The 13,856-nt window shown below is 38.1% G+C and overlaps 1 protein-coding gene across 1 annotated transcript; it reads right to left on the bottom strand.

Annotated features, from left to right (window-relative positions):
* Nucleotides 1-4,919: 4,919 nt before the first annotated feature.
* LOC110801965 (auxin response factor 18) lies at nucleotides 4,920-7,559 on the bottom strand. The gene is made up of 3 exons (XM_022007373.2): nucleotides 7,269-7,559; nucleotides 5,991-7,174; nucleotides 4,920-5,913 (listed from the first exon to the last, which is right to left on the bottom strand). Exons 2-3 carry the CDS (start codon nucleotides 7,113-7,115, stop codon nucleotides 5,143-5,145), a joined length of 1,896 nt encoding a protein of 631 aa, XP_021863065.1. The 5' UTR covers nucleotides 7,116-7,174; nucleotides 7,269-7,559; the 3' UTR covers nucleotides 4,920-5,142.
* Nucleotides 7,560-13,856: the final 6,297 nt, after the last annotated feature.

Genomic DNA, 13,856 nt, shown 5'->3' on the forward strand with positions numbered 1-13,856 from the left:
CTCACTAACGTGCATTTTCTAATTACTCTTTACTTACTTTCTAACACCAAACTCCTATGTATCACCATTTCGCAAATCTCAGGAATCTTTATTTGGTCTCTGTTTTGTTCGACTTATTTTAACTTATTTCAATTCAAACAAAATAAGTTCAGTTAAAATATATTCGAAAATATATTTACTCTACTATATTTTTATAACATCGACATATTAATATATCGAATATTTTGTTCAAATTAGCATATTATGCATACAAAAATATACGTAGTACGACAAAAATTACATATTCTGTGTTAGATGATTAAATGAGTATGTTCAAGTTTTTTTATTTTTTATTTTTTATAATTATCAAGTAACTTTAGCGAGAGAAATTTTAGTTAAGTATATTATGAAAAATTAGTCAAATAATTATAGAATATCCATACATGTACATATCCTAATCTAGTTACTCTTTATTTTTATAGAACATATTAGGTGCACCAGGATGCACAATGCACCCTCTCACATTTCCCCTTCATGTAATGAGAAAATGTGAGGAGATCACCCGTAAACATATAAATACCATTGGATACATCTAATAATTTTGATTACTTCTAAAGCCAACTCTGTGTATGACAATTTGACAAATGACAGGGGAATCTTTACTTAGTGTGTTAGAATCCCAGCTTAAATATCATTGTCTCTCTCTGCTTTTCCTAATCCTAGAGTGAGTTTAACTAATTATACTCGAGTATATATAAAGTTAAGTCTACCTTATACTCGAGTATATATAGTATAAATCTACCTTATACTTGAGTATATATAAAGTTAAGTCTACTTTATACTCAAATAGTCAAATGCATATTTTTCTTATTTTAAATTCTCTAAATTGATTAAATGAGTAAAAATAACCCTTAGATGCACCGAGTACAAGATCAAAGTGCTTATAACCTAACAAGATCAAACTATGTACTACCTAACAAGATCAAACTATGTACTACGTCTGTCTACTAGATGTTGCTCAGTAGTCAGTTCCTATAACAACAAGAACAATTAAGTTGTATCAATTGTCTGTTGGTTCAGTGGTGATTGGAGCTGAACTTGGTAGAGAGGACCCGTGTTCGATCCCCACAACAACAATTGGTAGGGGACTGGAATCTATCCACCCAAAACTCGCCCCAAATTCGAATTAGCCCTAAAGGTGAACCGGGTGCTAACTCACACAAAAAAAAAAAAAAAAAAAAAACAATTAAGTTGTATAATTGCTTACACACTAGTTTGTAAAATAATGTACCATTATACAGTTGCCCGTAAGAATTGAGTAGTTGGTCAGAAAATAGAAAAAATAATGGGTTTTTTCTGAGTTACATAATGACATTGATATAAACTGAGAAGGAAGTCAAAGACCGACAAACTCTTAAAGACTACACTTAATTCATCATTATTCCTGTGGTAATCACCATACTAAGCTGTACGCTAATCCCTATGCATGCTGTGTTAATGTCGTCTTAATTTCCTTTAATAATTTTATGTAAACTGATTCATTGTCGCCAGCTATTGCGGCATACCATCAGGTTTTCCTATTTTCCATGCTTGCATTTTTCTTTTTTTTACTGAATAGATATGAATCGAATAAATTGAACTTATTTATAATGTGAAATTGAAATAAGTTCTAAACATATAACACGGTCTTACTCTATTACGGAGTACTCCGTTAAAAGCACATTTTTATGTTTACATTTTGCTGATATTTTTTTACATGCTAATCTGATCCCATTTAATACTTACTCTAATTTTTAATACTTGCAACGTTGGTAACTATCAGACATGTCTACAAGGGCGTGGCAAAGAAATTGGGGGCCCTGTGCGGTTTTATAAAATTTGGCCCTTTTTCACGATTCAACATACGTTAATAATATTTAGTTCAAAATAATACGGGAACAATTTCTTTGATTGTATTAGTACGTAGCACTAGGGAAAAAGATCAATCAATTGAAAAATAAAAATTATTATTTTAAAAAAAGAACTTAAAAAGAATAAAATATTTGCATTATTTACTACGAGACAGTGAATTCATATATAATGTTATCCCTCAAAAATAAAATTTATACATTGTTATGAAATATTGAATTCTAGAAATTAGGATGGATATAAAAATATAGGAAAAAAAACAAAACAGGAGGAAACATTAAGGGAAAAAAAACCCCCAAAATTAAAGAGAAAAGAGAAGGACAAAGTATTAATGGACTCAATTGACTGCTTTTATTTCAAAAAAGCACGCCCAAACATGCTTAAGAGGGAATCGAACCCCGACCATTTGCGTGGTATCATTCAGCACCTACCACTAAGTCAAGTTAACTTCTGTTTGTTATATGCACCTTAATACTACATATACTTATTTTAGGGGCCCTTTTTATCGGGGGGCCCTGTGCGATCGCCCCACTCACACCCCTTCTCCGCCGCCCCTGCATGTCTATACAAAACTTTGATCATTAATATCTTTAATTCTCTAATATTTTGAAAATACAAATTGAGATGAATCTAACAAGATTTTACATGATTATGTTTTATCTTTTATATAAATCACCAACAATAGTCAAAATAGAATATGTGAATATTGTAAAATACACAAACGTTACGAGTATTAAAGATCGGAAGAAGGAGTATTTACGTTTGTCTTCTACTCCCTCCGTATTTTATTACATGATTATGTTTTATCTTTTATATAAATCACCAACAATAGTCAAAATAGAATATGCGAATAGTGTAAAATACACAAACGTTGCGAGTATTAAAGATCGTAGGAAGTAGTATTTACGTTTGTCTTCTACTCCCTCCGTATTTTATTAAATGATACATTTTCCATGAACGACCGTATTTTGTTAAAATATACAATTTTTTTTTGGCATGTCATGGTCTCCACTAGAGCTGTCAAAACAGGTCATCGGGTCGGGTTTGGGTCGGGTCATCTCGGGTCTCGGGTCATGATCAGGTCGGGTCGTGTCGGGTCAATATTTCATTCGGGTTGAGTTCGGGTTCGGTCGGGTCGATTTCAGGTCGGGTCATATCTGGTTTTTTCCTATCCCGGGTTCAGGTCGGGTTCGGGTCGGGTTACATTTCGGTCAGGTTTGATTTCGGGTTCAGGTCTTATCGGGTCGGGTTTAAGTCGGTTTGTAGCAGATAATTTCGGGTTCGGGTCTTATCGAGTCGGGTTTAAGTCGGTTTGCAACACAGTTATTTTCGGGTTCGTGTCTTAGTTTGGATCGGATAATAATCAGATCAAATAGAATTCAGATCGGGTCACTCTCAAGGACGGGTCAAACTCGGGTGTGATAATTAACCTATACATTTTAATTATTTTATATTCTAAAAAATTTTGTTTAACTTATTTTAGAGTTAAAATTTTCAATATCTAGCAATAAATAATTAAAATAGATTTATCAATGTAGTTAATATTTGGTCGTGTCATTGATAACTCGGGTAAATCGGGTAGCGGGTTGTCACAAGTCGGGTCAATAGCAGGTTTCATCGAGTTACAATCGGTTTTGGGTTGACATCGGGTCGGGTATCGAATCGGGTTCGGGTCATTGTTCGGTCGGGTCAGTTCGGTTATCGGTCATTTTCGGGTCGGGTGTCGGGTTCGGGTTCGGGTGTTACAAAATCGGGTTAAAATCGGTTATCGGTTTTTTCGGGTCGGGTACAGGTCGGGTTTCGGGTTACCTATTTTACCGTAATTTCGGGTCATGGTCGGTTACGGGTTCGATCGGTTCAGGTCGGGTTTTCAGGTCGGGTCAGTTTTTGACAGCTCTAGTCTCCACTTCCACTTATATTAATATTTCTCTCGTTCTTGTGATCCCACACTTACTCACATCATCTTTTATTACAATACATAATTCACCCACTACCCTACTTCCTCTTATTTTAATAAATTCAACTTACTCTCATAAAAATATTTTTACATAAAAAAAAATGAAGAGACAGTATTGTAGTGTATTCCGTAGGAGATCGAGTGATGGGGGTAACGTAATAAGTGAAACGGATGAAGTGCCCCACGTGTGGAGATTGTGGGAATAGATGTAGATTGGGGTTTTGTAAATTAAATGTAGAGACAATTTAATTGAATTGACAAATGTTTGCGTCTGGGTTTTTGGTTTTTGCCAGTTGCTGACTTTTATTGTTTTTATGGTTGGACCTTCAACCCAGCGCAAACTTGCCGCATCTTATGCCTTATCACCCGCTTTTGGTCAATTTTTCAATTATACTATCCACACTATCAAACTACAAACTCTAATCTCACTCTTTACTCGCCCACTTATGGTCGTTTTTGTTTTTGGTTTTTTGTTTTTACAAAATAAAATATTTATAAATTTTTAAAATAAAATTGTTAGTTATCAATTTTTTAAAAAGGTAAGAAGAATGAATAAATCTTACTGAACTAACACCTATCATAGTTTAGTCACAACTTGTCTACGCTTGAGTCACTCCTAAGTATTCTCATTTTCTACCATCCATCTTTTTTTAAAAAATTAATTATAATTATGGAGTATGAAATATTCCTTTCCGAAAATTGCAAAATACAGTACGACTTTGCTTCATTTGAATACTCGATCTATGACCCTATCTCCATAAGATATCCAATGTTGCAAACTCGCAATTTAAAAGAGAACAGCTGAAGTATTTGTAGTCAAAAGAACACACAATCGATATTGTTCCAAAGTTGAAAATGCTTGGGACGAAAATCCAATCCCATCCTTGTTCGCTTTTTCTTTTATTATTCATTTTACGTTTGGATTTGGAACAACTACCCATCTAATCTTGCTCTTTTGTAGTAGACTGAAACAAATTTGCCTAGACAACTCTTTGTATATGTCATTAATTATTTGATTACAACCTAGAAACATGATGAACTAATTTAGCAGAGTTTTAGAAAGATGATTGAAATGAACTAACTTAGCAATCTTGCATAACGGTGTATTAAGGAAAAGCTTGACAATTAAGGATCGGAATGGGCTCCTTGCCATTTCAGGGTTATTAACCCGGAAATGGATAGGAGCCGTTTCCTTTACAAAATGATGATACATTCGAAAATCTTGTACGTGTTCAATTAAAAAAAAAGTTACATAACCAATGTGTATGCCATTCCTAAACCAACTAAAAAAGACGAGATTAAAGAGCACATTGCTCGGCTTCTAGGATCTTTCCCTGCCAAACATGTTGTGCGATCTTCTTATACAAACCATCACATGAACTTAAGCCCGAAAGGCTGAGACTTCTGCCCGCATCTGAATCCAAACTGGGAAATTCCCCACCAGAAGATGAAGATCTGTTCATTGATGTATCGTTACAATTATCATGATCAGATGAGTTTGAACCAGTTTTTGCTGAATCACTGGAACAACTTTCTGAAATTTGCTGCTGGGTTAGAATTGGTTTCCCAAACAGCATGAATTTAGGTGTCATTGTATCATTTTCCTTGGGAGTTTCTTCTTGGAGAGTTGTTGCCATTGTTAAGAAAGATGAAAGGTTTTCCCTGACTATCGGCTTTTTCGATGAGAAGCTGCTACCATGGTGGAATTTCAGGTCGGGTCCATTAGAGAGAAGACTAGAGTAATTTACTTTGTTGTTTATTATATGATCTGACAAGAATTGTCTGAAGTTAGCATGCCTGGCTCCCTGTATGCCTGCAGGGACGACCTCTGCGAAACCAAATAAGGATCCGGGCCCGGACCCGTTAGGGCCGTAGAGTCTACTAGGAAAGGTCGGAATTGGAAGATGGTCAGCAAATGGGATTTGATCTGGAACTTGATGAAGCCTTGGCTTCTTTCTAGGAGGCGAAAATGGTGACATATGGATTGGTGGCATGTTTGGCACTGACTCAACTGACCATGGATTCACCCTCTTCACATTCTGGAGTAAATCCGGCTCGTCCCATGCTACCTGAAAAGCCAATCTCAGTCATATGTAGATTCAGGGTGATATTACTAACAGATATATATGAAAGAATAATACAGTACCTGAAGAAGGCGCCAAGGCGAGTTAGGCCAATGGATAGGATCAAGAACAAGAACAGAAGATACAGTCCCCATAAACCAGCTGATGCGAGAAGAATCCTCAGTCTCGAAAGCCATCTTAAATCTCATTCCAGGACACCATTGAACTTGCATCGCCGCCCTTACCGCTCCCGTTTTAACAAAGAACTCCGGTGTACTTGCTCTAGGATAATAAACCACCTCAAATGGTCTACCATTAGCAGCAAGATTAGCAGCTTCCACAACAGATTCCGCTCTCATTTTCTCATTATTACTACTACTACTATTGTTAGACCCCATCCCCTCGAAACTTCGAACCATTCTGTTCTCATCATTCCTCAGAAAAGCACCAAACCCTCCACCGCCACAACCACCACCTTCACCACCGCCATAGGAGGAGCCACCACAATATAAGATATCCCTCTTAGGCCTCCGAATCCCAACGAACAAATCACCATTTTCCGACCTCAAAAAAACTATCGAATCCCCAGCTACAAGCTTCTTCTGATTGACAAAATTACTCCACCCAGTAGTTAAAAGATGTCTCCTAGGAGTACCCCTGTAAATATGCCTAAATTTCCAGGTAACCCCATGAACATCCTTAGCAAGGATTGTCTGAACTGGGGGTTCAGCTGAATAATCCAACCTAGGAAAAATAGTTTCAGCACAATAACGCGGTACTGAAAACCCCCCTCCATTATTAGCATCAGATTGGGTTAATGTTTTAGCAAATGATGCAGGTTTTTCAGACGACCCTTCCATGTCGTAATTACTCCCAATAAACCCATCATCATCATCATTAAAATCAAAATCATTCTTTCTTAAAGGTATTAATCTAATTTTTGCATAAACTTCATCGTTTTCCTGATTAGCTAAATACTTAATCCCAGAAATTCTACATGGGATTAATGGGGGTATTTTTGGGTAATTTTTAAGATCAGTAGTATTAACTTGAGCATGTTCTATATGACCTTGTGGGAAATAAATAACTTTGGAGTTTATTTCTGGCATTTGGACCATACCTCCTGCACATGAATGCCATAACTGACGATCCAAGCAACTTTCTACCTCTTTCATGGATTCTTTACTGGGATTCATCACATTTATCATCACATTCCAAGTATTCAAACACCCCTTCTGATTGTGTTTTTTGCTTCAGTAAATAAACCCTGTTAATCAAAATAATAAAATGATCAGTACAAAATAAGCAAAACCATATAGTTATAACAGAAATTTACGAGTTTGTAACATAAGAAAGTGTACCTGTGGTAGAAAGATCTTGAAAAGTGGTAGACTGGAAGATGAAGAGGATAGGAAGAGGAAAAGGGGTAAGATATATTTAAGGAAATTCTACTTTTGGGAAATCTAATTCTGATTTAGGAAGAAGAAGGAGAAGAGAATGAATCTGTGGGTTATGTAGAAAAAGGTGAGGAGAAGACAGAGATTTTTACTGCAAAAAAGGATGGGAATGCCGACAAGAAAGTAGCGTGGAAGAGGGAGAAAAGTGAGAGATTGGGGAGTTTGAGTTTGACATCAAAAAAAGTAAGGGAAGAAGTGTGTGTGTGAGTGTACTTATTTTTATACTATATTCCTTGGATCCCAAACATTAGGTTGTGGTTTGGTGAGTGCTTTTAGGTTGACCGTGGGAGCTCATTTTATGCTCCTAAAATTTGAGTAATTTAAAATTTTTAGGCAAGTTTGTAAAATATAATATAATGAAGTTCTCTATTTGTCAATTACAACCTTAAACTTGCACATCCATTTTAAATTACAATCTAAAATCAATTTTTGGCAAATATCACCGGAAAATGATGTCATAATGTTATTAAAAAAAGTACGAAATAATCCGTACATACTATCTATAAAAAAATTATTTTTTGAATTTTTTGTTTTAATTGTTATGTTTCGATTTAAATTTTTTAAAGAAATTATATAATTATTTCTAATAACATTATGACATCATCTTCCGGTGATTTTTGCTGTAAAATAATTTCGGATTGTAATTTAAAATGGATATATAAGTTTAAGGTTGTAATTGACAAAATTATAAGGTTGATGTTGTAATTGACAAATATGAAACTTTATTAGGTTGTATTTGCCAAAATTTTCAACTTTTTAAGTAACTTTATTCAACTCTCTTCTTCCCTAATTATTTGTCCATGCTCTAAATATGGTTTATTAATAAGAGTTCAGTGGGTAAATTTAAAAACAGACGAAAATGGTGGGATCAAAAGTATATAGAGTAATGATGGGATTAAAAGTTGTGGTCTCGTGAGTATTTTTAGTAATGAAGCAATCGAGCCGCTCCCCTCTTGCGTTAGGATCCTCTAGAGTTGGAGAGAACTCTAACTTGTAGAGTTGAACGAATCTTGGCCTTCTACCAGAATTAATGGCTAAGATTGTCCCACTAACTCAATTTAATTAAAAAAAAAATAGCATTCTCCTTCCCCGGCCTGATTCACATAATTAATTAATCATTCATTCTTCATCATCATAGATCACCTTGCTGGAAACTCATTTCATTACTCAAATACAAATTCCATGTTTCTTCCTCTCTCAGACCTCCACCATTTCCCATTACCAGGCGATGTAATCGCCGGCCACCTCTCCTCCCTCACCACCCAATTGACTTTTCCTCAGTAACTCAATAATTAATCACACCCTCCTCTCTCGGAACACATCGCCACCAGTATTCAAATTGGATGAATCTTTAAAAATATTCCCCCAAACCCCCCTTTATTTTCCATTAATTCAACAGGACAGTCACCATTAATAAAGTCGTCGTCTGTCATATCACTCATATATGGATGAACTGTGGTGGTGCTAGAGGAGGGAAAGAGAGTAATTGGAAATTAGAAGGGGACGGTAATGGAGAGTATTTTTGTAGTCTGTAGTTGTTGGGGGTGGGAATGTGTCGATCAGCCGAAAAATCTACAATGGTAATTTGACGCATGAATGCAGGATGTTGCCATGGTGGTGCTTTAAAAAAAAATAGTATTTAGCTAAAACATACGGAGTAGTTTGATGTTTTGTGTGTTTTTCCCAAACTTTAATGATGTGGAATGTAATCTAGCCATTCACTATATTGGATGGTTGAGATTTTACCAAATCTATAATATAGAGTTATCTAATAACTCCAGAGGATCCGAACCCTCCTCTCTTCTCTCCCCCTTTTTTCTCTCTTCTCTCTCATCTTTTAGCTAAATATTTCTTGTTTTTTCATTGTTTTCTCTTTATGTATTGTCTTGTTTTGTTTTTTCCTTTGTTTTGTTCCCAATTTATTTGGGTTTTTCCTAGAGTTTTCTAGGTTCTTGATTCTCATCCATGGATGAGAATTTTTTTAGGGTTTTTAGGGTTTCAATAATTGGGAAGGAGATTTGGATTCATACAGATTTAGGGTTTATCATCAACTCGTCAATCAGAACAACTCGTGCGCATATTGCGAAGGGCTCTACTTGGAAAGATGCGAAAACATCGAAAATCACTGCTCGCGTTAAGCTAGAAGCGGTGGAGTACGAGATGTGCTTTAGAATTCAGAATAGTAATTGGTTTGATTGTAACAGTTATGTATTTTCTTTGAATTTTTGGTATGCAGATATATTTTATTATTGTAGATGTCGTGTGGCTGATTATTAATGAAATTGTTCTTCCCCGTAAAAAAAAAAAAAAAAAAGTAATGAAGCAATCTTTCACAAACAACCGGAAGGAGTACTTAAACTTTTTTTTGTATCTTCAAATTAAAAATAAAGACTCAAACTTCTTTTTGTTGATTGGAAAAATTAACGTTAATAATCCCAACTATCAGTAGCCTTTCAATTTTAATCCCAACTATAGTTTATTCTAGAATAATCCTAATTATATAGCTAGTCTTCTTTAAACAGTCTTCCTGATTTAACAACTTGTTATTGCCTGTCATTTCATTAAATGTGGCCCACTGAACCCAGCCTCCCCTATTTTCTTCATCTTCTTCAATATTCTACCTTCTTCCATGGATGCACTGGCCTTTTCACCTTCTTCCTTATTTTCCCCTTCTTCTTTTTCTCTTCTTCCTTTGACCGTCTCTACGCACCACAAAGCAACAAGAAAATTAACAATTGCACGTCTAGTTACAATTGGGCAATCAGCCACACCAATTGTAAACTGATAACAACCATGTGTAGATCCGGCTAGATTTAAGCAACCCATATGTAATTACTAGCAACAGACGAAACAACCTGGGTTGATGAGGATGAAAGGGAAATCAAGATTCAAGATTAATAGACCCATCCAAGGGTGATAAAAGAATATGGGAGTTTGAATCATTTTGGGTTTAATGGGAAAAGTGAGGACATTGAAGAAGAATAGATGAACAATCTGGAGAATTAACATGAGAAATGAGTTTGATTTTTTTTTTTTTAAATGTTGACATTGTGTTAGTTTGATCTTAGATTCTTAACTAGTATTGTGATTGATCGTTTTAGGTTACTGGGAAAGTGGGAAAATAGAGCATTAATTTCAATTAGTGTGGGTTAGTTTATGGTTTGTTAATTCATGTATTTGTGCTCTTCTTTGAGCATTATTTCTTTCTTTGAAAAAAGATTTTGCATTCTGTTACTGGATTAAAGAAAACTCTTATACGATTTGTAAGGTGGTGTAAGAGGTGGATATTAGGAGGCATATAAGTTGGATGGCTGATGGTGGAAGAGGAGGGATTAGGGTAGGTATGGGTTGGGTTGGTGTTGGCCGTGGTGGTCTTGACTGTGGTGGTTTTAAGGAAGAACGCATAATACTTTAAACAGATTAATTTTCAAAAAAGGAATATATGCAATCACCGGTTTAAAAGGTTACTGGTAAACTTAGATTGTTTAAAGAAGACTAAGTATATAATTAGGATTATTCTAGAATAAACTGTAGTTGGGATTAAAATTGAAAGATCACCAATAGTTGGGATTATTAATGTTAAATTTTCCTTGTTGATTTGATTTGTTTTCTTATGAGTTTAATACTCCGTAGAAGGTAAAGGTGCTGAAGCTAGGTCAACCCCTCCTTAGCAAACACAATACTCCTGCTTTTTTTCAATAAGAGTACAGTTATTATAATTGGTCGTTTATAATAAAAGTAAAACTTTCATTTTCAGTAAGGTTCTACATCTTAATACAATCTTTTCTCTCCCCTCTCTCTTAGTCTCTACACTTATTCATACTCCCTCCGTCCCGGAATACTCGACCCGGTTTGACCGGCACAGAGTTTAAGGGACTTGAATTGACTTATTTAATTTAATAGGTAGTAGTTGATAGTGGGGTGTTCGGGCCCCCCCTGTGGAGCCCACTGTTCTACATAATTTACCAAAATACCCTTCCAGGGAAATTACTGAAAATTCCCTCAAACACAAACCTCCTGATGGGCTCAGACCAGAAGTTAGGGGCCCATATCTCAGCCTCTTACAGGCCCAAGATTTCATACCCCTACACTTGCCTATATTTACTAATAATTCCATCCTGCATTATTATAAATATGTCTCACCTAATCATTACTGAGGTATGCAATAATTCCCAAACTAACTCTCTCACTACTTTCTCTCTCTACAAGGACTGACTTGAGCGTCGGAGAGGGTTTTCCCGGAAATCCCCCGGGCCAGTTTACGTTTGCCGTTTTTGTAGGACAAACCACGACCGATCGGAGGAAAACGACAGACTGGTTGACGAGGCTTCCCCTATTTTCATACTTAAGCATTTTCTTCGCAGAAACAGTTGGCGCCGTCTGTGGGGAAGTTAACTACAAGCCATGGTTAACACTCGACGAACCAGGCAACACTCCTCCTCTCATCGATCAGAGTCCCATCCCAATTACGTGTTGATGCCTACTCCGAGGAACGGAGATGATCACGATGGTGATCAGGACCATGAGAATCAACAGCCCCATGTCGAGGGTCACCCTGAGAACTTGGTCACCCGAAAGGATCTAGAGTATTTGGCTGCTCAAGTCAATGAGGCTATCCACAACCTCCAAGGAATGGGAGAAGGACCTTCAAGGAAACATCCAAACCACCCTACCAGCTCAAAGGTGAGCACAACATCTCATACCATCCACAGGGCACAACCCCGAAGTGTGAAGGACAGGCTAGGTGACAGGGGTGGGGCACAGCCTCGCCCTCGCCAATCAAGGGCCAGCCAAGATGCACGCCGGGTAATTGAAGATCGACAACTGCACAGAGGAGACCTTGATGCTCGAGACCTCTTGCACAGAAGGCGCCTCGAACAAGCCAGAGAAGCCATCAGGAATGATAGGATCACCCGAGGTCTATCCCCCTCTAGTGCTAAGACTACGGCCTCCGCACGAGACTACCCCACTCCTTCAAGACAAGTCAGACCGATCGAGGTCAGCTCTCGAAGGACATCTCTCAGGAGGCACTCACCTTCTCCTATAAGGAGATGTCACTCACCCTCTAGCCGGGCTAGAGGCCGTTCCCCCAGGATAAGGGTTTCATCCCTCGATCAACAGCCAGGGGCTCATTCATCTTCTCATCGCCCAAGGCATCACTCACCCTCAAGAATAGGAAGGATCCCTCCACGCCGTGAGCGAACATACTCGCCTCTCCCAGAGAGTAGAGGTAGGCATACCTCCCCAAGAGGAAGATGGGACTCCCCTCCACCAAGAACTGATAGGCACAGACATACCTCGTCATTGCAAGAGGCTCTCACTCCCTTCTCCCAAGAAATAATGAACACCCCCCGCCGAGACAAAGTGAAGGTCCCTACCATCGAGCCTTTCGATGGAACTACGGATCCAGAAGAACACATGGCCGCCTATGCAGCTCAAATGAACGTTCAGACTGGATGCGGAGCTACTTGGTGCAAGTACTTTCCCACCACCTTGAAGGGTCTTGCCCTTATATGGTTCAACAAGCACGTACCAAAGGGAAGCATCAAGAGCTACAGTGAGCTTGAAAAGGTTTTCATCAGCCAATTCGCGGCGGGTCGGAGGCACCAAAGGACAAGTGTCAACTTAATGACAGTCAGACAGGGAGAGACGGAGACCCTTCGCAATTATATTAAGAGATTCAATGAAGAAGTCCTAAAGATACACAATCTCAAGGACGAAACCAAGTTCGCAGCCCTCTTGGCAGGTCTTCAGCCAGATGACTTCAAGTTTGAATTGGTCAAGTCCGGGGTGTCCAACCTCGAGGAAGCAATGGGGAAGGCCGAAATGCACATTCAAGCCACAGATATTTGTAAGATCAATTGGGGTGGTGAGAGTGGAACAAGGTAAAAACAAAAGCCAAGACCTAACGGCAGCCACGACCAAACTCAGCCCTCCCTCAAAAAGTCGGTTATGGTTGATGACCATGGTGAGGATCCGAGGTACAACCGCAATAGGCGGGAGATTTACCTTGATCTCAAAGGAAAAGACATCCTCCCTAAGCCACCTGCAATCCGTACGCCCGAAGCAAAGCGAGACAAGTCACTTTGGTGTGAGTTTCACCACGAGTGCGGGCACACCACAAAGAACTGTAGGGAGCTGAAAAAGGCACTGGATCACTTGGCTGACAAGGGCAAGCTGAATAATTACCTAAGGAAGAATCCCCCAAAAGCAAAAGCCAAAGAAAAGGAGTCTCTTAGTGATGATACGGGAGACTACATTGGAGTGATAGCCGGAGGCTTGGCAACAGGCGGGTCTGTGAGCAAGGCGAAGGATAGCTTGTGGGCACTGGAACATCAAGTCCTAAAAGTGGCATCGGCCCCGGTGATGACATTTGGTGGGAACACTAGTCATCCAATTCAAGAGTCCCATGACGATCCGCTGGTCATCGAGATGAAAGTCGCTAACTCAACGGTAGGGCGAGTGTTAGTGGATAGTGGATCATCCGCCGAC

The sequence above is a fragment of the Spinacia oleracea genome, chromosome 1 (genome assembly GCF_020520425.1).
Source record: "Spinacia oleracea cultivar Varoflay chromosome 1, BTI_SOV_V1, whole genome shotgun sequence".
Lineage (NCBI taxonomy): Eukaryota > Viridiplantae > Streptophyta > Magnoliopsida > Caryophyllales > Amaranthaceae > Spinacia > Spinacia oleracea.